Raw genomic sequence first — 21,128 nt, 5'->3', positions numbered from 1 at the left:
TGTCCTTTTAATAATAAGAAATATTTTGCTCTACCACTGGTGATCTGTTGACACTTGCTTTAGAGTCTTTGGAGGGCTATTTCAGGTTTAGCATTCTTGCCATAGGATGAATTTGACTAACAGAATCGTCAAAACTATTTAAAAGGCAAGTTGTATTGGAGGCTGCTTTCTTTTTATTTCTCAGACACCTTTCTTCTCCCATGAGTCCTCTCTTCTGAGAGCTATCCTGGTAAATCATTTCTGCTAATTCTTTCCAAGATGCCAACAGTATTTAACAGGCACTAACCTAGATCCCTCCTGCCACCCACTAGTTATCCTCACCATCTCTTCCCTAAATGTTAATTTCCTATCCTTCCAGCCCAGAGCTAGGCTTCCTGAGAGGCTAAACTGGGAAAATACTGAACTTCTCTCTGTCTCAACCTCAACCTCTCAGGAGGGAATGGTATGATGTCCATGCACTGCCATCAGGAAAGGTTGTCAATCCCTGAACTTTTTGATAATTTAAGGCCTAGAATCAACAAAAGTCCCAGGTTCACATCTTTCTCCGAAAATGAAAGAAATGGAGGAAGCTTCGTTTGGTGCAATGCTGAACTTCTGATGCCACTCCTTGACATATTAAGAGAAAGCTGATCTAATCTCACTTTTTAGTCTAGTCAGTCTTGAAATCCTGATTTCATATGTTCACTGAAAGAAGAGCCTGTTATTGATCTTCCAGCATTCTGAAAATATCTTTTTCTCTAGAAGACTTCTAAGGAGATTGTTAAATGACACCTAATGATTGTTTTCTTGCTCCAGAGATACCCAGCAGGGAAGTCCTTAGAGACATCCAATTTGAGGGAAAATCCACAATTATTCCAGCATTATATTTCTGATATTTGTCAGTGGCCGTCTGAACATCAAGATCAGAGTGGGAAAATCTCATTCTCCATCTCCCACTATTTCTCAACTGCTCTTGAAATTAATATCCAAACTTTCTGGTAAATGAAGTCAGGTCAGGGTGGAAGAGACATGTTTCCTTTTTTGGAGTTTTTCATGGTGCAGATAGGTGTGATCTAAGGCTGTGGGTTCTGCTTGACTCTGAATAATCATAGCAATCCAGTAGGTTTGCAGAAATGCATAGAAAATTTATGAACAACACCTCATTTCGTAACAGTGGTGAGTCAAAGTGTTGACACAAAACAGCCCAAGTGAGGAATTCTAAGTGTGTTCACTTGCCCTCTCCCCAGCCTTTCTCACCACAGGTCCTGGTCCCCAAATGCACAGATTTGGCCCCCGCTCTGGTCTAAAAGCACAGTGAGATGCCTTTTTGGAGACCATCAGCTTACATCCTTTTCCTGTTTGGTGTCATATGAGGAAAGTGTTCATTTGAATCTCTCCCATGCAATGGTCACTGCTACTTAAATGACCTCTCATTTGGTCCGAGGCGGTTGTGTGGCTGGTGACTGGGCGTCAATGACGAGAAGAGTCCTGACTCCTGGGAAAGGATGGGAGTCAAGTCCGCTCGAACTCAGACAGTTTGGAAGGCTCTGCTCTGGCTGGGGATCGTGCCAGGAGTGCTCTGTGCTTTGGTCAGGGTAGCGTGGTGGACTTTCTTTGGTTCAGACCCTCTTGCCTCCGGCCCCACGGGACCGTAGGTGTGGGTAGCCAGCCCTGGCCGGGGCGCCGCTTCCGTGGACGGTGTCCGCTGGCTGCGGGAGCCGCTGTTTGCCGTGGAGCGCGTGGAGGAGGAACCCGAGCGTGAGCTCTGAGAGCCCGAGGAGGAGGAGCTGGGTTTCACAAGGCGGGCCTTCGGGGCTTCGGCATCTTCTCTGAAGAGGAAAAACAGCAAAGATAGATTTTACGGCCACAGGACTGTGAAAGCTTCCGCTGCGGCTGCTGCTTTCTGAGGTTGCCCGATCAACTCCTCAAGGTGGAAACCTCGAGCTACCACGTAGGGAAACAGGGACTCCCCCTGTGTCCTGAGCCCTTCTGGCAGGCTTGGGCGGGTGTGCGGCCCCTTGGCCGGGAGGTCCACCCTGTTATTCTGGGGGAATGGGCACTCCCTACTGGATGTCTAGACAGCAATCCCCTTGACTGGGAGTTTGCAGAAGCCCTTTCATGGCCCGTAGGCTAGGCCCATTCTCTATTGCATGCCCTTTATAAGTGGAAGGCAATGAGAAGGAACTGCAGAGTTTAGCTATTAAGTCCCTGTTGCGGATAGTTTCACAAGAAAGTCGAGGTAAACCAGTCCTCCTGCCCCTAGGCTGGAACTCCTTACCCACCAGAATAATCCTTTTAACAGATTTAAGGTTAAGAGGAAATGGGACATTTTTGTTGGCTGGTCACTAGGGAGCTGGCGGTAGAAAGGCAGCCTAGGTGAGGAAGGGGGTTTTGCGGGAGGTTTACCGGATTTCATTCGGTCTCTCTTCCTCCTCATATCTCTCTTTGTCTTTCCGTCGGATTAGCAGCCACACCAAGAGGAAAATCAGCAGGGCTCCAGCCACCATACCTGTCACCGCTCCTGCAATCATGCCGATGCTTTGTACATCTGTTTTCTCAGAAACAAAAGCAAAAGTAAAACCAAACATAAGCTAAGCAACACATAGACTTAAAAAACATAAGCTCTGGACAAGATGAGTATTTCCAGATCTTTGTATCTATCTTCCTGAGTTCCCCACATACCCTTTCTTGGTGTATGACTGTCCCCCTTGATATTGAAGGGGAGCAGAATACGACACCCCAAAATATGCCTCGTTGACATTAGGATTATTTTTAACTGATTATTTTTGAGAAACAACAGACACAAGAGAAGCTCTGGAAACAGAGCAGAAGTTACCCTTTGTAGGGGAAATTTATATCTATAAAGGAAACCTCCATTTGGTTTTGGTCCCCTCCTGGATATAATAAATTTCTTTAGGGGGCTGGAAAATTCACACATACTATAAATACAGAGTTAGCTACAACTGTTGAACAGTCCTTGGTAACTACTGAATTTATTTCAGTGATAGCCATGTTCTTCTGTAGATAAAGATGTTGACCTTACTCTTACTTGTGATTAAAAACATTTTACACTGAACCACAGTGCAGAGACAAAACCAAACCAACCCTTTGGGTACTTACACTGAACAGTCACTCGCACCACACAGCTCTCCTTCCCGGCCTCATTGCCCGCTGTGCACTGGTAGAGCCCGGAGGAGGACATGGTGAGATTCTGCAGCAGGACGCGTCCAGGGTGGCTGTAGTCTACACAAGCAGAAAGATGACTGTAATCCCCTAGTGACAAGGTCTATATTTATCGTTTATTGTGTCACTGACCTAAGATTCTATCAATATAATACGGTTTGGTAAGGATGAGGTGAGAGAATCGATCCCTTTTTGGAATGTGGGAAGAAAGGTGAACATTCCTTTAAACTGCAGTGCATCCTCAAAAGTTACAAAAGATTCTGAACATTTAAGGGATACTAAACACAATAATTAGATATAATGGATTTATAGAGTACATTTATTCCTAATCTTAGCACTTTTATTTTGGCCATTTGAGGAAAGAAAAGACAGATTTTTCTGTCCCTGTTTAGGGATGAAAAATGGAAGTTCAAAGAGGTCCAGCAGTGTGTTCAAAGTCACCTTGTGAGTTGCTGACAAAAGCAGATTTAGAATTCATGGAGAGAGTACTGTCCTGCTATCTCAGTAGACCGGTAGAAAGATGACTTACCAATCCTAGATTTGGGAGGCAAACGTTCATCCTCTCCTTCCTTCTCCCGGATTCGCTGCCAGTAATACACAATGGGCTGTGTGCCAGAGGATGACTCACACTGTAAAGTCAGGTCACTTCCTTCTGTCAGCTCTCCTTCCAATTCACACTTGGGCTTTGATGGTCTCACTGGCAAAAAAAAAAAAAGATCCCCAAACACCCGATTCAGTGGAAGAACTACATCCTGTTGACTTGTTTTTCCACCCATATGGTCAACTTTTGAGTGTGGATTCAATAGCACTTTGTTACCTCGCCATGCTTTACATCACCCTCCAAAATATACCCACTTACATCCCCTGCACACATATACACCCAATTCCAGTTGTTTCCAGTGGTACTGTTGTAATTTTTAGAGGCTGCCTCAGAAACTCTCTCATCACTTCTCAAAGAAGAGAAACTTCTATAATTGGAAATTTTAGGAAAGTCGAGTGTGATTTTACTAATACTGAAACAGGGACAGAAGTTCATTAACTTGTAAGCAATTAAGAACTTAGTAGTTCTTGCTATCACAAAACAGAGAAATGGACTTGAAACAGATCTGAGAGATTTGTTAAGTATGAGGATACTTTTAAACATAGGAGGATATTTAAATTTTGTAATGGGCTACTGTGGAAAAGTGTGATTATTTTTTCTTCTTTCATTATGGCTAAAATACAAAACATATACACTTCTTCCCAGGGAACTGGACTAGGTGACATCCGTGTAATACGAAGGATTGAACAAGAAGTTTCGTACCAGTGTGACACATTTGCCTATCCCTCACCGAGACCTTATTAATAAGATGTAGGCATTTACGAGGGCACTCTGTCTTACCTAAGACTTTTAAGATGACGTGGCTCCACACATAGCGCCCTGAATTCTTCACCTTGCAGGTGTACCGGCCCTCATCGCTGGGCTTCAGAGGCTCAATCTGCAGGGAAGCATCTCCTGCCAGGAAATTGGAAGCAAAGGCCACTCGGCCCTTCTGTTCCTCAGTCAAGTTATTGTAAACATGACGACTGGAGTAAGTGATCACCTGTGGGACAGACGGAGGCAGAGTCAAGTTGTGTGGCTCTCAGCCTTGCCCTCTAACTGAGGTCAAGATGAAGAAAAGATGGGAATTCCTGGTGGTCCAGTGGTTGGGGCTCTGTGCTTCCACTGCAGGGGGCGCGGGTTCATTGGGGAACTAAGATCCTTCATGCAGCCACGTGGTGCGGCCAAAAAAAAAAAGACGAGGAAAGGAAAGGAAATGGAACAAAGCAGTCAAGCCTGGGGGTGATTCTAAGAGTCGAAGAGATCTCTGTTCTAAACAAACTTAAATACACTATGTTTGTCTAGGCCTTCCTTTTTCTAAGAATACGAACACCTCATATTTGTGTAGCATTTTAACTATAAAGTAGTAGTTGTTGCATTAAATGCTCAGAACTTTTCCATTTTACAGGTAAGGAATTTTATTTTTATTTTTAAAGTTTTTATATGTGTATTTTTTCATTGAAGTATAGTTGATTTAGAATATCATGTTAGTTTCAGGTGCACAGCACAGCAATTCAGTGATATATATATATATGTATATATATGTGTGTAGGTGTATATATATATACACATATATACACATATATACATATATATGTGTGTATATATATACACACATATACACATATACACATATATACCCACATACACACATATACACATACACATATATACACATACACATATATACACATATATGCATATATATACATATACACATATATACACATATACACATATATACATATATAGATATATACACACATATAATACATATATACATACATACACACATATATACATACGTACACATATACCCATATTCATATATACACACATATACATATATAAACATATGCATATATAAACATACATATACACATACATACATATATACACATATATACATACATATATATAAAGTCTTTTTCAGATTCTCTTCCCTTATAGGTTATTACAAAATACTGAGTATAGTTCCCTGTGTTATAAGGAATTTTAAATTTGAGTTACAGACTCAAGTTCTCACAGCTGAGTCCAGGAAAGAAGTAAATGCACAGAACGGTCCCCAGAGTTGACTCTGAGGGGAATTGAGAGAATGGAGGCTAAGGAGGGGAGGAGACTTACCTTTCCCCTGCATACCTTCCTCACTTTTGCATTTCCTACCACTTGCACATGATCTGGTCAAAGTACATACACTCCTTGTGCTAAGTGCTTTTACATCTAGTTTATTTCTCACAGTTTTTCCAAGTAGGCATTATCTACCCCCATTTCACAGGCACATAGCAGAACCAGGATTTGAACACGGCAGCCTAAAGCCATCCAGTTCATTGTTTTGGTTACCACAGTTACCTCTCCTTGTCCCATCTGCACTCATTTCACTGCTCAGAAACTGCTGTTCCAGAAAGTTTGGAAATGAAGGAGAAAACGTGCAATGAAAAAATGTGTTTTGTTTTTACAAAAGTTTCGAGTCCAGCTGAAGTTAAGGAGTAGAAGTTTATGGTTAAAATCTAGGTTTGATACTGAGGGATTCATTGTTGGCTTTCCTTCTTTGTCTGGCTTCACTGTGAAGTAGTAAGTTAGGTGGGAAAACATTGTGTCCTTTCCTTCGTGAGCTTCATGTCTTTGTTTTCCCTGGTAGGGAGACGAAACTTTAGATTTCCCCAACAGGAAAAAACAATCATGATTTTTACTGGATTTTCATCTGCCTGCAACACTACCTCTAGTTCTTGAACCTTTTCCTGGTTCTCTTAGTCCATCACCTCCTGGTAATCACAAAAACCATGCTGATCTTGTCTACCAAGACCTCAAGCCATGTAACTTCAGTTTTGTCCTCCCCGCCACTTAGCAATCATATTCCTAAAATTACTTGATTTAAACATCAGCAAACATTTATGGAATGACTGCTCCCCATCAGGTCAGGAGGAGGCTATACAGATGAAGTAAAACCCTCTTCTTATCATCAAGTAATTTATAATCTAGCAGGATTAACAAGGAGAGAAGTGTAAACATAGAAAAAGGAATGATTAACTTGAAAGAGTATCAAGAGACAATGTCCCAGAAGAGTTGGTGGCATTTGAGTTAGGCTTTGAAAGATGAGTAGACTAAATAAGAGATTAGAGAGGCAGGGAGAAGCTTGCTGGAGGGAGCATGCCAGCTACACAGAACAGCACTAAAAAAAGGCAGCAAGCATATGGGAGTCCCCCAGGCACATTTCTGGCTGCAGCTGTTCCAAATTGTTTCACTCTACTTTAAGCCCTTAACCCTATTGTCAATCACATGATGCTCTGCAGCACAGGAAATGCTTTCCTGAAAAGATATGAAGCCATCCAATAAAATGGCCATAAATGCTCTCACTGTTATATCAAAACTTTTCAGTATCATCCATTCTGCCCATACCACCTCTCTGAAAAAAAGTGTTTTCTCCTTTTTCTGCATGTTCTTTTTCTTCAGCAAATATTTATTGAACGCATCTGCTGGGTGCTTTGCTGGGCACTGGAAAACAAGCAGGAATAAGACAGTTCCTACCATGGGGCCTCACAGTTTTGTGGGGGGGGGAGGGAATGGGGGAGCAGCAAGGAAAATTAAGGTAAACACTGTAATCGGTAATACACTTAAAACGTTTTCAGTATTCGATTTTGTCCCCTCACTTCAACCAACACCACAGTTGTGATAATTCTGACATCTTTGTCACTATCGCCAACATATTTTTGAGCTCCAGTTTTATATTTCCAGCTACCTGGCCCCTATAGATGTCTGTCTTCTCCAGTCTACTTTACATAATAATGTAAGTTAATGCCAAGTTAATATTAATGTAAAACTCACGCTAGCTCTTTCCCAGATCAAAAACCTTTCACGGCTCTGCGCCGCCTCTGAATGATGACCAGATTCAGACCAGGGCCATCAAAATGATCTCTGCATTACCTTCCCAACCTCGTTTCCTATTTAGTCCCCCTCACATTCCTGGGTGTAGTCAGGGTACATTTCCCTTGCTTTCATATGAGGTGCGCTTTCTTTGTGCTCACATGCCTTTGCCCACTGCATTTTTCCACTTAGAAACCCCTTTCTCCATCTCTCCACATAAAGAATCCCTATTCATTCTTTTAAACCCCAAATCAATGTTAATTCCTTATGAAACCTTCCCTGATAGGACACTCAGACTAAGAATGCTGTCATCCATAGCATGTCTTGGCACCTTTTTTTTTTTTTCGCGGTACGCAGGCCTCTCACTGTTGTGGCCTCTCCCGTTGTGGAGCACAGGCTCCGGACGCGCAGGCTCAGCGGCCATGGCTCATGGGCCCAGCCACTCCACGGCATGTGGGATCCTCCCGGACCAGGGCACGAACCTGTGTCCCCTGCATCGGCAGGCGGACTCTCAACCACTGCGCCACCAGGGAAGCCCCCTTGGCACCATTTTTATGTGAGGAGAAAGTGTGAAAGACAAGACATTGGGCAAACAGGTTGCTGGATCCTCTTTCTATAATTCTGGGCATTGTCTGGGAGATCCTTCAGGCCGCTCTGATTTTATGTATGTCTGTTGCCATCGACTGTCTTTGGCTAGGCAATTTTGCAACCCGGCAATCCTTTATTTAATAAACACTAATTGAAAACATACTCTACACTTGGCACTGTTCTAGAGATGATAACAATACAGGGAAATGAATTTTATAAGTGTTGTCAGGGACCAGGACATGCCACCCCCAAACATGCCCCTTTGCACATGCATAAGGATAAATTTCAGCGGAAGTCACTTGAGCTCCTGAAATCCCTTCTCTGCCCAGAAGCAGAGCCTCCCCAAAGAATCTGTGTCCATGAATCCCCTTTCCCAGGGCAACTCTAACCTCCCCTTCTGGGAGATCAGAGGTGGGCATCACACCCAGACACTGTCACAAACTACCACATCTCCCATCTATTCTCCTAAGGGTCCATTTATCTTTCCAAAAGGTCATTTGCTTTTCCGTAAGTGCCCTTTCTCCCCCTCCCGTCCCACGCTAAATTAGGTGTACTCTAACCGCCTCTTTGAGTTACTCATTGCTGGGTACTCCCAGGTGTTACTTACACAATGCATGGGTTAATAAAATGTTTGCTTTTTTTCTTATTAACCTGTCTTTTGTCAATCTAACTGACAGTGCCCCAGCCTGAACACCTAGGAGGGTAGAGGGAAAAAGATATTTTTTTCCTCCCTTACAGTTTTAAAGAACAACTTTTTTAAAAAAAAGGTGAAATCGCGACTCTCATATACGTAGAAATTAAACACGTATCAAAGATTTTACTTAACTCGTTAATTAATGATGGAACCGGAAAGCTGTTACAACGGGTTCACAGGAGAATTGGACTAAAGAGTTTATATTCTCCTTTGGACAAAAATCCATTTGCATCCCTATGAACAGGAACCATTTCCATCCTATGGATAGGAAGCTTGGCATCACCATCAGCATTCCACAAGTTAACTTCCATTTCTGCAGAAGTTAATACATGAGGAAAATTAGACCCTAATTCATCTCCAGAAAACTTGGACTCTAAGCATAAAGCTGATGTTCAGGAGGCACCTCCCTACGGTGTATTGCAGGGAAGGGCCAAGTCTTCAGGCTCGGGTACAGAGAAAGCCACTTTGGTATGACAATGAGGGGAATTAGATCCCTTGAAGGCTGTTTCCCATGCGTTCCCGCTCCCCTACAGCTGCGTTCCTTAGGGTGTGGTCTCCAGGTTCAACTCGATGAGTCTTTACATTAGAGAACCTGAAAGGTTACTGGGAACAGCACTATGGGAGTGTCTGCTTCTTACTGGGATGAGGGTGGAAGGGGAACTGGGGCAGCTTTGCTAGGACAGCACCATCAGGCTGCTCCCTAAGGCTGAGGCGAACTCTTCAAAGACGTCTTAAAGCAAACTGGGGGAGTCCCCTAACCACGTGGTCCAGTGGTCAGGACTCTGTGCTTCACGGCAGGGGGCACGGGTTTGATCCCTGAACAGGGAACTAAGATCCCACATGCCACGTGGCACGGCCAAAAAAATAAAACAAATTGGCAAGCATGGCCCGTTAGAGAATATTTAGGAGAGGGAAGAGAGGGTAGGAGGGAGAGTCATCCATAGGTAAGGCTGGACATGTGACCAAAGGCTGGACTTGAATCTTAAGCTGAAGAGATCCAAGATGACAGTCATTCATTCAACACATTTTGAGCCTCCACTACGTGCCAGCACCTGTTTTAGGCACTGGGGAAATTTCAGGGAACACAACATGTACATATCCAGCCCTTGAGAAGCATATATTCTAGTGATGGAAAACAGACATAGAAGAACATTATATGGGAGACCTGACAGCGTGAAATACTATGAAAATACAGAGCGGGGGAGGGGGGTTGTGGGCCAGGGAGACAGACTGCAATTTAAATAAGGTCATCAAAGTAGACCTCACTGGAAGGTGAAATTAGAGCACACACTCGAAGGAGACACTTACCTAGCCTTGGAGTTATCTCGGGGCAGAGAGGTCTAGGCAGAGGAAAGAGCCAGTGCAAAGGCCCTCAGGTGGGAGGGTGCCTGGCATGTTTGAGGAACAGCAGGGAGGCCAGGCAGCTGGAGGACAGTAGATGAAGTCAGGCGCTGGGGCCTCATCATGTAGGGCCTCGTGGGCCGCTGTAAAGATGGCTTTTACTCTGAGGGAAATGGGGGGCCGCTAGAGGGCTCTGAGCAGAGGAGTATCAAGACCGATGAACGTTTTGAGAATAGGCTGTAGGAGGCCAAAGGTGAATACAGGAAAACCAGTCAGGAGGCTACTGTAGTGAAGATCCAGGCAAGAGGTATGCTGCCTGGAAGGGAAGCAATGGAAGTGATAAGAAGTCATCCGATTCTGAATGGATTTTGAGATAGAACCTACTAGATTTCCCAATAGACTGACTGAGCAACTTATTGAAATGTTTGTGGCATGAGAGTGTGAACTAAAATTCATATTTATGGCAAAACAAGAACGATTTAAACATAAAGATTCTTCTTTGCCCTTTGCCGCCATCCCCCACCCCGCTCTGCATCGTGTGTCTGCATTTTGCAGTGACCATACCTCCCATCAGCAGGAATGCCTGCTCAGCTGTAAAGAGCAACATTCTCCTAGCCTCAGCAAGACAGCTCCTTAGAGATAATATTCCTTCTTGATCTTGTAAAGGGTCACATGACCCACCACGATGGTGCTTAAATCTGAATTATGTAACCTGTCGATCATATGTCATTTAATGTACAGCCCTCTGGCTCAAAAAACGTATATAGGGCTTCCCTGGTGGCACAGTGGTTAAGAATCCACCTGCCAATGCAGGGGACACGGGTTCGAGCCCTGGTCCAGGAGGATCCCACATGCCGCGGAGCAACTAAGCCCGTGTGCCACAACTACTGAGCCTGTGCTCTAGAGCCCGCGAGCCACAACTACTGAGCCCGTGTGCCACAACTACTGAAGCTCGTGCACCTAGAGCCCGTGCTCCGCAACGAGAAGCCACCACAATGAGAAGCCCGTGCACTGCAAGGAAGAGTAGCCTCCGCTCGCCGTGACTAGAGGAAGCCCGTGTGCAGCAACGAAGACCCAACGCAGACAACAAATAAATAAAAATAAAATAAATACATAAAAAACGTATATAAAGTGTGTCTTGACTTCTAAGGGGCAGAACAGTTCTCAGAGCTTTCTGAGATGCTCTTCCCGGGTTACAATCCTCAAACTGGGCTCAAATAAAATTTTCCAGTTCTTTCTTAGATTGACTGATTCATCTTTCGTCAACAAGAGACTGAGGAGTCCAGGACTACTCCCAGGTTTTTGGCATGAGTCCACGCAGGGAGAGAACTGCCCTCGACCAAACGGGAGAAGACTGCACAGAGCAGGTTTGGGGTCAGAGCGTGGGGAGTGGGGAGGGGTCAGGAGTTTAGTTTTGGACTTACTCCATTTGAGGTACCTGCTGGACACCCAAAGGAGGTGTGGAGTAAGCAGCTGCATACTTGTGAGTCTTCTGTGCCAGGGTGAGGCCTGGACTGGAAATAGGCATTTAGGAATTATAAGCATGTGGTTGGTGTTTAAAGCCAGGAGATTGGGTAGGATCGCCGAAAGCATGAATAAGAGACCAGGAACACAGAAGGGAGAATGAGGCTATTCATATAGTGGATACGAAAACACAAGATCGAGAGCTCCAGTAAAATACCAACAACCTCAGAGTAAAACGAATGAAGTCATCTTGGATCGTTTAATATACAAGTCCCACCTCACCTCTGGATGACAGCTCATCTTCTTCCCACCCTCTCTTCCTAGAGGCTCTCTGAGTCACTGGTGAAGTCTCAGGGAGACCACAGACCAGGAGGAGGCCTTGGAGGCATGGGGGAGGGGAAACAGCCAACTGGAGAGCTAATTCTCCTCGTTATCATTCCAGTAGAGGCTCTCTCCCTACTCCAGCCGGAAAACTGCCACCTGCACAACTTACCCTCTAGGGAGGTGCCTCCTGAACACCGTCTTCAAGCTGAGGAATATTCCGGAAAGTACAGGAAATTAATGGGGAGGGGCAGAGGGCTTTAACTCTAGGAATCTTGGGTTCAGATCCGAGCCCTGAAATCTATCGGGCAAGTCCTGCATGTTTGCAAGTCTGAAAGGTTTAGAGTCCAAGTTTTCTGGAGATGAAGTAAGGTCTCGTGTTCCTCACATATTAAAAGAAAACTACTGTAACAATCCTTACCCTACCGACTTCACAGGGTTATAGGAAGAATTAAATTTAAGATGGGAGTTCCCTGGTGGCCGAGTGATTAGGATTCTGGGCTTTCACTGCTGTGGCCCAGGTTCAATCCCTAGTTGGGGAACTGAGATCCCGCAAGCCATACGGTGTGGACAAAAAAAAAGAAAAAAAATTTTAAGAGACAACATTTGAGAATGGGCACAATTCCTTCCCTCGATGACCATTTAGCAACTCCTCAGCACAGCGCTTGGCTCTGGGATCAAGCATGTGAATTAGATGTAGACATGAAAATCCACCAACACAATACAATACACCCACTCAGGGTTTTTTGTTTTTATTTAACAAACACGTATGTGGTATTTATTTTGTGCTGGGCACTGTTCTAAACACTTAACAAATATTAACTCCTTGCATTCAAGAAAAAAAAAAGGCAGCATCATACAGTGAAAAGTTTAAGACAAGATGAAGGAGATTAAGGAAGTAGGCTCTCCAGTACACTGCTTAGATTTAAGGCCTTTCTTTTGTTTAATAAATATTTGTAGAGTGCCTTCCATGGGGTGGGTACATATATCTTTAACCTGAAACTGGGGCCCTGCAGTTGAATCCTGCTAGAATGGGGTAGTTCTTTGGGGTCCTCCTGTAGCTGCGAATTAATAACTGCATTTCCCACTGAGGCTGGGCATCCCAGGGAGGAGTTCTCAGGGCCAGAGAGAGGTTTCTATCCTATTCTTATCCCTTAAAAGGCAACCAGCCTCATGTGCCAGGAGGTGGCCAGCAACATTTCTGAATAATTTCTTCATCCCACCTCACTGCTTTTTGTTTTTCTCCCAATCAGATAAAACCTATGAACTCTGACCCAGAAAAATGCACATGACATCTTATTTTGCAGACAATTCCTTAGGGTTCCTGGTGTTCAACTTAAAGCCCTGTGCTTTAGACTCAGACCAGGAGGAGCTAGGACCACATCCTCCTGATATGGTACTTGTTCGTTTTAAACGTTTGCAGGGCGTTCGTGCCCCACCTCCTGCTGCACTCCATGGGAAGAATAGGTTTCTTACAGGGTAGAGGAGCTGCCATAGAAATGCCAAACCAGTGGGACAATGGGGAGAGGATGAAACACATTAGCAACAGGAAAAACTGGAAGCTTTAGAGCTCACCTCCTCTCTAAGAGGGAGTAGGGGGGCTGATGTTTGGAGATAGAACAAGTAAGCGTGGAACACTTAATAGGCACTCAATTAATGTTATTTTCTCTCTTTCTTTTTTCATATTTGTGTACATTTATGTAGGTACACATCACCTATGTGCTTCCTAAGAAGAACAGAGACTCTAAACCTAGAAATCAGTACAGAGCTGGGTGATTTTTAGGGACTTTTGGGTTTTGTGGGCTGTGGGAGGTTGGTGACCCTTTGTGGTCTAGGGGATTTCTTCCTTGTTCATTTTAGTATCTGGACTAGTATCAGGAGATACCTTTGTCTCAAAAGGTACTTTTGACTTCAGAGAGCCTTAGGAGGTGTGGTCCAGAGTTGAACCTGACTGCTTTGGACTGTTAGAAGTTCACTACCGTAGGAGCTTTCTAACGTTTTGAACAGGCGCACACTAAGAAATACATTTTTCTTCCTGACCCAGCACACACAGAGCATACACATATATAACTGAAACATAAGTTTCATGAAACAGCGTATGTGCCATATGCCCTGATACTTTCTAGTCTATATTAAAACAAAATGTCTGGTTGCTTAGGATCCACTACTGAGTCCTAATTTTGAGAAACGCTACTGGCTGGGAAGTTGGTAGTCCTCTGTATTCAAATGAGAGCTCCTCCACCTACAGCTATGTGCCTGGGCTCAACTAATGAAATTTTCTAAACCTTAAGGTCCTCAACTGTCACACAGGGACAAGCTACTTCATAGGACTTTTGTGGGATGAGATAGTAAGCGTTCATGATCACTTTTATTAGGCAGATTCTGGGTTCAAGGAATCCCCTAAGGCTTCCAAACTGTTCAGCCCATTCATTCCATTCATTTCTATAGTGAAGCTCTCCTGGCTAAAAGCCTCCATTGTTTCCCATCACGTGTGCAAGCTGTGGTCTACAGTTTGACCCTCTGAATGTGGCCCCTAAGGCCAGTGCACTCTGGACCACACCTCAGCTTTGACCCCTGCCCTCACATCTCTGAATAGCCTAGTCCCCAAACTTGATTCCGAACAACGTCCTCTGATGTGTCTTTGTCTTGAATCATACAGTCTTCTCCTTCTGAAATGCCTCTCCTTTTATTTTTACCTAAACAACACCTACACAGGTCTCAAGATCAAGCTTGAGGGTCACCTTCTGTGTATACAGGCTTTCCTGGTGTATTGCTTTTCCCTCCCTTTCCCCCAAATCCTGTCTTAATATTAAATGAAGAAAAAAGAGATAACTACAGGTAAGTATTTAACATCTTTGGGAAGCAGAGATTATACAACTTCAAAATAAGTTTTTTGTTTTTTTTTTTTTTTGGCCACGCCACCCGGCTTGCAGATTCTTAGTTCCCAGATCAGGGATCGAACCGTTTCCTCAGCAGTGAAAGCACGGAGTCCTAACCACTGGACCGCCAGGGAATTCCCCCAAAATAATATTAATAGGGACTTCCCTGGTGGCTCAGTGGTTAAGAATCTGCCTGCCAATGCCTGCCTGTTCCGGGAAGATCCCACATGCCGCAGAGCAACTAAACCCATGAGCCACAACTACTGAGCCTGCGCTCTAGAACCCGCAAGTCACAACTACTGAGCCCGTGTGCCACAACTACAGAAGCCCGCGTGCCTAGAGCCTGTGCTCCGCAACAAGAGAAGACACAGCAATGAGAAGCCCGCGCACCGCAATGAAGCGTAGCGCCCACTCGCACAGCCAGAGAAAGCCCACGTGCAGCAAGGAAGACCCAACACAGCCAAAAATAAATAAATTTATTTAAAAAAATAATCTTAATATAATTAAATAACCCGTATTTAATATGAGAATTTCACAACACTTCTGACATGGGTTGGGGCTCAGTTACAGCCTTGCAATTTGACTTTTTTGTTTTGTTCAGACACACATTGAATCTCAGATGCTTGTGTGCCTCTCTGTCTTATTTTGTTTTTTAATTCTAGGGGATGTAGTGCTGAGACTAAGCCATGGATCAATAGGGGTGTGATGGGGGAACAGTGAATAAATTTAATCCTTCTGCAAACAAACAAATTAAATATATGAATCGCAGCTGTTGTAGGGCTGTTTGTCTTATGACATTCCTGGTGGACCTGCTCCGGATGCATTTTTAGGGAAAGAAGGCAGGACAATTTGCTAGGACTCCAGTGGAACAGCACAACTTTCTGGCAGTTGCTCCGCTGTGCCAGGCCCTACGTAGCAGTTGTGAAACTGCCTTGAAGGAGATGGACGTAGGCCCCTCTCTCTATGTTTTAGATCAGGATTTTTCTTGCTTAAAGCCAAAGAGAAACGGGAAAGGGTTAAAGAGTGGCCAAGAGGGTTGGCATGGGAATTGGAACATTTCTGTCCTGATTTCTCCAACTGAATAACAGAAGGGACATGTTGTGAGTTTCTGACTGACCTTGGGGGAGGTGAACACTCTTACTTTGGAAATTCTACCATGTTTCCATCCTAGAACCAGGAGGAAAGCTCCAGATTTCTAGTGGCCATGCTCTCTAGGTTGAAATTCAGATATTCCTGAGGTTGGCTACCCACCCCTAAATGTTCCCTGCATATCTGAGCATCCTAGACAAGAGGGATGAAAGTGTTTCTGCTCAGATTGAAACACAAGGCTAACCTTGGGATATAGGTCATTGGTTAGCCTCACATCCGGGAATTCCCTGGTGGTCCAGTGGTTAGGTCTCTGAACTTCCACTGCAGGGGGCACCGGTTCAATCCCTGGTTGGGGAACTAAGATTCTGCAAGCCGTGCAGCGCGGCCAAAAAAAAAAAAAGAAAAAAAAGAAAAGAAAAATAAGCACCGCGTCTGTTGCAACCCTTCCTGTAGTTTCTTCCTCGGTCCCCCTTACTCTCACTCCCAACCCCCTGGCAATTAACCAGCTCTGGCAACTTCACCCACTGCTTGGTATCCCAACTCCCCACGACTGTAGTTTAAGCCCTTATCGTATAGCTGGAAACTGTTCAACTGACCTTGTTTCTGCTGGAGTCCCGCTTAGATCAGCCTCACAGAGCCAGAGTGCATGCTCTAAAATGCAAAGATGCCCTTTTCACTCTTAAAAGCCTTCAAGAACGCCATGACGTCGTAGGAAAAATTCTCAGCTCCCTGGTATGAGAGGCAAGACCTTTCAGTTTCTGGTCCTGCAACCCCACAGGCTCACACTTGCACTCCTTGAGAAGCACACCTTGACCTCTCCCCTCCTCCAAAGGCTCTCAGCCAGTGGCTCCTCCTTTGTTTTCCTCTAGAGCACTCTGCTTATCTCTATCACGATATGTATCTCTTCAAGTAGCTCCTTTACGAGAGAGAGTATGTGTGTTTAGTGGGAATCCAATATTTATTATATTTAACTAAACTGATTTTTGATATTTCAGAACTTCCAATAGTGCTCAGCTTTTTCCAGCAACAGAGTCTCTGCATAATTAATTCTGTCTGGAATAATTTTCTCCCCATATTCTCCTTATTTCCTATATAGCAGCACATTTTCTAATTTCAAATTATTTATGAAGGTGACATAGCTAGTGGTTAATAGCCCAGGTACTGATATCAGCGTGCCCAATTTCAAAAATGGGTGACTTTAAGCAATTTTCTCACTTTGTATGTGTATATGCACGTGCCTTAGTTCCTTATTTGTGAAATGGCACCAATAATCCTGGTTATGAGGATTAAGTTAAGTGAGATAGTATGTGCTAAACAGATTTGTGCCTGGCATGTAGCTAATATTTATTGCTCTGTCCTTAAAAAAAATTTCTTGGGGGAGATTGGGATTGACATATATACACTAATATGTATAAAATAGATAACTAATAAGAACCTGCTGTATAAAAAAATAAAATAAAATTCAAAAAAAAATTTTTTTAAATTATTGAATGACATTTCGCTTTAAGCTCCAAGAAGGCAGGGATGCTGATATCTTCTTCACTATTGTACCCCAGTGCCTACCGTAGCATACAGTAAGTGCAAAATAAATTCATGCCATGTGAATGACTGAATAAATGGCAATCCTTACTTCAGAGCATTCACTGAAGATAAGTAGGGAACTGGGCCTGCTTAGCAGAGTGATAACAGAAGCCATATCAGTGGCCTTCTTTAATCAACCCTTATGTTCACTTGGCTACATAACCAAGCAACTCTTTTTTTCTTTAGTTTAAATGAAACCGCTTGGGTGAAAGTTAGATGAGTGGCGTCATTCTTGGATTTTTATGAGAGGAACATGGCCTCTTATTTACTTCCTTCAGAACTGAGAGTATCATGTCTAGGATTGATTATGAAATTGTTGGAATAAACATACACAGGTTAAGGTGACCTTGCTCTCGAGAGAACAGAGTGAGTCTTGGGATGATGTACTGTGAGAACAAAATGACAAGCAGTATCAAAATAACAAGGTGATGTAGGCAGCTCTGTAAGCAAGTTAAACTCCAACCGGGATCCTGAATTTTATTTTCAGCGGAAACCTTTGCTTCTCCCTGCATAAACCACCTTATGAAATTAGTAGTATAGACAGAGGAGAGGAAAGGACAGCTTTGCACTTCTTGTAGGGAAAGAAGTAAAGTTCTGAAAATGAAGGAAAGTCTAACGTCAGCTTCCCTGGGTTATAGTTTTTTGTTTGTTTTTTTAAAATCACAAGACTTTCAACACAAAGATTTTAAAAAATAAGTCACTGGGTAAAGGGAGTAAGAATAGTTATGCTAGAAAACCTAGGTTGAGGCAAGGTATGGTGGCTGAGTGCAGCCAAGGCAGAACGGATGGTAACAATAGGTTACCTACTTCTCATTCTCTAATGAAGACCAGACCAGGGGGTCACCAGGAGCAGACTGTGACAAGTTCTGTTCACACCGCCAGAAGCTTATAGAAACCAATGGACCACTCTGGTGGTCCTACAGAACCTGAGCACTGTAGACCCAGGGCCAGCTCCTTTGTTTTCCAACTCTAGAACCAGTATCAGTTCTTTTGCTAACCAGTTATACATGTGTTAAACACTTCCATTTATGTCCCGTACTTGTTCCTCTGTATCCTATATTGTTTATCATATTACACAATCTTAGAGTTCAGAAGGCATGAGTGTGCAAAGCTTAAGCATCGGCAGGTGGGGATGGTTTCAGAGGAGGAAGAGGAGCAAGATTCCCAGCACAGGTGTGGCTCTGGCCCACAGACCAGGCAATCAAGCTACTTCATCCTAGTCCCCTTCATAGGAAAGACCCTACTAGTGCAGATTCCCTCCTTAGGCAAATGACGGCTTTCTCGTAGTTCTTGCTTGCCCAGGAAACATAGAATCTCTTATCCTCACAACCCAGTACCCTTTCTTGTTTATAGTTTTGCATCTGGAAGACTCTAGCCTTTTTCTAGCTAGAAAAGCAGTTCCAGCCCATTCTGACACAAGGAGAAAGGCGAGGGAGGATGGGAGGAGAGGAGGCGGGGCTCTAGCCGGCGCACACTCACCACTTTTTGGTTCCCTTCATGATCGGTGAGCAGCCATTCGATATCCAGGGTGTCTTTTTCTGGGAGCCCCAGTTGATGGTGACAGGGCAAAGTGACCTTTTCCTCTGCCACTCTCTTGATCTCAGTGTGAGTCCCCAAGGTTCCAACACAGTAGGAAACTGGAAGAGGAAAACCTCTGATGAATCACGCAGAAACTGGATGGCAACGTGCAGGAAGCAAATATTACAACTAATAGGTATTGGATGTTTCTGTGGGCAAGGGGCGAGTCAAAGTGTTGGAAGAATCCTGGACCAGAAGTAATAGAAGTCCCGGGTCTCACACTGGCTCCTCCATATTATTGAATTCATCATATCTTCCTTAACCCCCCAAATTACAGTCCAACTAATGCCCACCTTTCCTACCTTACTGGGTTTTCAGGAACAATGAAATAACTCAGGTCAACAACAGCTTTGTCTTTTGACCTTTCTCTCCTCTACTAGCAAAGGCTTCCAAAAGGACGGAACTTAAAAGGGAAGGCAGGGTTGGCCTCCTCCCAGAACAGGCTCCAGATACTGGTTCACTCCTGAGAATCTTCTTAAAGTCAGGCTGCCCTCACAGAACTCTGAGTAAGTGCAGCATTGCCTCTGGAAACAAGTGGGCTCTTACAGGCAGTCCCTGCTTCCTTTATGGACACACATTCTCCTACCTTGCCACCCCCACCAACTTCTTTCATTCTCTGTAGTTTCTTTTTTTAAAAATTGAGTTATAATTGATATAACATTCTATATAAGTTACAGGTGTTCAATATAGTGATTCACAATTTTTAAATGTTATACTTCATTTATAGTTATTATAAAATATTGGCTATATTCCCCATGTTGTACAGTATATCCTTGTAGTTTATTTTATACATAATGGTTTATACCTCTTAGTCCCCTACCCTTTTATTTTCTCTGTAGTTTCGTATCATATGGCTTCAAAATATCCAGCAGCACTTTCTATCCAAAGCAGAATTCCAAGTTACCACATTTGGATCCTGGCCCTTCATCCATCCAATATTCCTTTGGCCAACAGGAATTCAGTTCCACTTTTGCTTTCTTTAACTGTCATCTTTTTCCAGGAATGGTATGGTGTCAGCAACTTTACATCCCAAGTTCACCTTCTCTCCTTCCTATTCATCTCTTAGTACCTTTTTCTTTTTCTTTTTTATTTTTACTTTTTGGCTGCACCGCATGGCATGTGGGATCTTAGTTCCCCAACCAGAGATTGAACATGTGCCCCCCTGCAGTGGAAGCTCGGAGTCTTAACCACTCGGAGTCTTGACCTCCAGGGAAGTCTCTCTTAGTACATGACTATTAAATCTAAGGTACTGATGACCGATAAATTGATATAATGAAACTTCACCTGATTCTAGGTATGATGTGTCTGGCATTTAAGGTGTGCTTTAGCTCTGATCCTCCTTTATCTCCTTACACAGTGATAAAGAAGCTCAGCGTCAAAAATGATCTCTTTCAAGCCATTCACAATGGAACAGAATCACACAACCTCTAAGATGGAACAGCCCCAAGTGCCAGGGCTTGTGTGAAGCCCTCTCTCTGGCAGAGAACTCACTCTGTCACTTTATTTATTTATTTTTTAATTAAGGTTTTCAAAATAACATTTATTTCTTGAAAGTTAACATGTGCATAATAGGAAACCAAAGAACACAAGAAGCAAAAAACAAAGTCATCCATCATCACAAGCAGTTTACCATTTGATGTGTCCTTCTAGGTCTCGTTTGTGTATTTAAACACAACTAAGCATCCATTTTTATGTAATTAAGATCATACAGTTATGTATCATGCTTTTTCACACATCATGAATATTTACCATTTCAAAGTCCCAAAGCTATGAGTATTTTGATAACCAAAAATACATTACACCAACTCAATCTGGAAGGGAAAAAAATGTAATCCTTTCTTGGCGACAAAAGCTTCAGAAAAGACAAAAATGGCAACAGGCCTCTAGATAAAGATATTGGCAGAGTTATGATTTAAATACTACATTCCCTTACTGTTCAATTAAAAATGAGACATAAAGCAACACAGTACCCAAAGTATAATGCTTTTAA

General features: G+C 43.5%; 1 protein-coding gene across 1 annotated transcript in view; it reads right to left on the bottom strand.

Annotated features, from left to right (window-relative positions):
* Window positions 1–1,476: 1,476 nt before the first annotated feature.
* CLMP (CXADR like cell adhesion molecule) overlaps window positions 1,477–21,128 on the bottom strand; it is a gene marked incomplete at its 5' end in the record, with an annotated part of 110,390 nt that continues 90,738 nt past the window's right edge. The window contains 7 exons of the mRNA XM_079709106.1: window positions 1,477–1,808; window positions 2,386–2,527; window positions 3,100–3,222; window positions 3,692–3,859; window positions 4,544–4,745; window positions 7,139–7,234; window positions 19,040–19,197. Coding sequence (XP_079565232.1) covers window positions 1,508–1,808; window positions 2,386–2,527; window positions 3,100–3,222; window positions 3,692–3,859; window positions 4,544–4,745; window positions 7,139–7,234; window positions 19,040–19,197 — 1,190 coding nt within the window. The 3' untranslated portion in view covers window positions 1,477–1,507. The remainder of the gene's footprint in view (window positions 1,809–2,385; window positions 2,528–3,099; window positions 3,223–3,691; window positions 3,860–4,543; window positions 4,746–7,138; window positions 7,235–19,039; window positions 19,198–21,128) is intronic.

Source organism: Hyperoodon ampullatus, assembly GCF_949752795.1.
Source record: "Hyperoodon ampullatus genome assembly, chromosome: 7".
Classification (NCBI taxonomy): Eukaryota; Metazoa; Chordata; class Mammalia; order Artiodactyla; family Ziphiidae; genus Hyperoodon; species Hyperoodon ampullatus.
Note: the sequence above shows the minus strand (reverse complement) of the source record. Positions and strands in the feature narration are given on the sequence as shown.